The sequence below is a fragment of the Etheostoma cragini genome, unplaced genomic scaffold, assembly GCF_013103735.1.
Source record: "Etheostoma cragini isolate CJK2018 unplaced genomic scaffold, CSU_Ecrag_1.0 ScbMSFa_4529, whole genome shotgun sequence".
Classification (NCBI taxonomy): domain Eukaryota; kingdom Metazoa; phylum Chordata; class Actinopteri; order Perciformes; family Percidae; genus Etheostoma; species Etheostoma cragini.
Genome location: NW_023268911.1, coordinates 1 through 2,421, shown reverse-complemented (window position 1 = coordinate 2,421; position 2,421 = coordinate 1). Strand labels below are relative to the sequence as shown.

The 2,421-nt window shown below is 47.9% G+C and overlaps 1 protein-coding gene across 1 annotated transcript; it reads left to right on the top strand.

Moving 5' to 3' along the window:
- Positions 1 to 263: 263 nt before the first annotated feature.
- LOC117941175 (spectrin beta chain, non-erythrocytic 5-like) lies at positions 264 to 2,313 on the top strand (the record flags this gene model as incomplete). Its single annotated transcript, XM_034866264.1, has 4 exons — positions 264 to 450; positions 1,109 to 1,218; positions 1,991 to 2,081; positions 2,197 to 2,313. Coding segments are annotated over 4 exons (505 nt in total), but the record flags the coding sequence as incomplete, so codon positions are not given.
- Positions 2,314 to 2,421: the final 108 nt, after the last annotated feature.

Below are 2,421 nucleotides of genomic sequence, written 5' to 3'. Positions count from 1 at the left end.
CAAGGGGAATGAGAAGGGGAAATGTCAGAGCAAGGGGAATTAGAGGGGAAATGTCAGAGCAGGGGGAATGAGAAGGGGAAATGTCAGAGCAGGGGGAATGAGAAGGGGAAATGTCAGAGCAAGGGGGATTAGATGGGGAAACCATAGATATTCCTTTTTTAACAAAAGTGTAGCCTTGTAAAGCCGTAGATGCAGTGGGACACTCAGGTGATGCTGAGGTGGTTTTTGTGATTTTGGGGGACTAATATGTGTTTTTGCTGCAGGTTCAAGTCCCTGCAGAAACCTCTGGACCGGCGCCGAGCCCAGCTGGAGGCGTCGGTGCTGCTCTTTGGTTTCTATCATGACGTGGACCTGGAGCTCAGCTGGATCTCTGAACACATTCCCGCCTCTGGATCTACAGGATACGACCGGTCTCTGGCCGGAGCCCTCAGCCTCCTGCAAAAACACAAGGTACCACTGGGGACAGGACAGAAAGACGGACAGATAGACAGACAGACAGACAGACAGATAGAAGAAAACACAGAAAGACTGCGACAGAAAGAAAGACAGACAGACATGGTAAGATAGAAAGAAAGAACGAAAGACAGAAAGACCGAGAAAGAAAGAAAGACAGAAAGACCGAGACAGAAAGACAGACAGACAGACAGACAGACAAGGACAGATAGAAGGAAAGAGCAAGACAGAAAGACAGAGACAGAAAGAAAGAAGACATAATGAAGACAGAAAGACAGAGACAGATATAAAGATGGAACGAGAGAAAGAACGACAGAAAGAAATAACCACAGTAGTCGAAGTATTACTGTATAAAAATCCATCGCAATATATCCACTATAGTACTGTAAATAGTGCAGTAAACTACTGTATTTTTACTTTTTTATCTGATGTTGTGTTTAATAGTTTTGTATTTTACGATGAATACATAAAATACTGGAAATGGAAGTACCTTTAGTACCTTTACTGTGAAAAGACTTCACAGGAACGTCCTGGACAACCGTTACAGGAAGTTACTGTAAATTAGCGAGTTTCTTACACATAAAGCTAGATTTGATTTCATGTTTCAGCCTTTTTTTAAACCAAATACCATCTGAACCATGATGTGTTCCCCCAGGAGCTGCAGGCGGAGGTGGTCGCCCACCGAAAACACATGAACCACGTCCTGGAGAAGGGGCGGGGCCTGGCCAAATCCAGCCAATCAGACGCAGAGGAAGTGCTCCAGAGGTGACGTGCTGGTTCTCTGTACGGTTGATTCAGACAGTAGGCTCGTCCGAGACAGCCTGTTGCATGCTGGGTAAATTTGTGTCCTTCTTGATACCGACACGTGGGCAGTGATGACCTCGCGGGATCGAGGCGGCCGCAGGTTTGAGCGCCAGGCGGCACGGTCGGTTTTCACCGACTGCATCACCCAGGCGGACCCGGCAGAGCATGCTGGGAAACGCCGGCCTCTCTTGCTGATATAACAGCTGATTGGTTCAGAATCGACTCAACACAATGACATTTTATAAAACCTTTGTATTGATTTTGAATCGGAGGGATTTAACTGCTATTAGTCTGATTTAAAGGGTTATTCTGGACAACATGTGGGGCTGATAGTGACGTTAAGAAGTCAGAGAGACGAAATCTAATCAGATCATCTCCAGTCTGTTAATTACCATCAGATCACATGTGGAGCATGATGAGAGCTACTCTGTCTTAATTAACACCTGGAGACTGGGTACCAGCCGATATGTGGGTCTGATTAGATTTTATGAAATCAGAATCTGACCTAACAGGATGTGAGTGACTCTGTGACTTCCTGTCCAACCTGAAGGCGGCTGGAATCGGCTGGAAACTGTCCGACTTTACTGCAGCTTTTTGTCCCCCCCCCCCCACGCTGCTGCCACCTGGTCTCGTCCACTTTACAGACGAGGATCAGTTCATTTCCAACGAGCCTAGTGTTACTGTCGGAGTTCCTGTCCTCCTAATGACTTAATACCGGACTCTGTGTTTCCAGGTGCACACAGCTGACTGAGGAGTGGGAGGAGCTAGAGGACGCGTGCAGCAGGAGGACAGCTCACCTGAGCAAGGCCGTCACCAGAGAACAGGTGAGATGGAGGGATAGATAGAGAGGAGGGTGTTATTTTGGATTTCTTTTGTCCTGCTTGTCTCTCTGCATGTCTCTCTGAATGTCTCTCTGCATGTCTCTCTAAATGTCTCCAGCTTCTGTTGGACTGCTCAGAGCTGGAGTCCAGGCTGACTGAGACTCTGACTCTGGTGAACACCGAGGACGACGGCAAAGACCAGCTGGCCACGCAGAGTCTCCTCACCAAACACAAGGTACGCTCTCCCGTCTCTATAGAAAGGCTCCTAGAGCGTCCTCTGGTGGACAGACTATGCAACACCATCACTAACAGGGACGTTGTAGAGCGTCCTCTGGTGGACAGA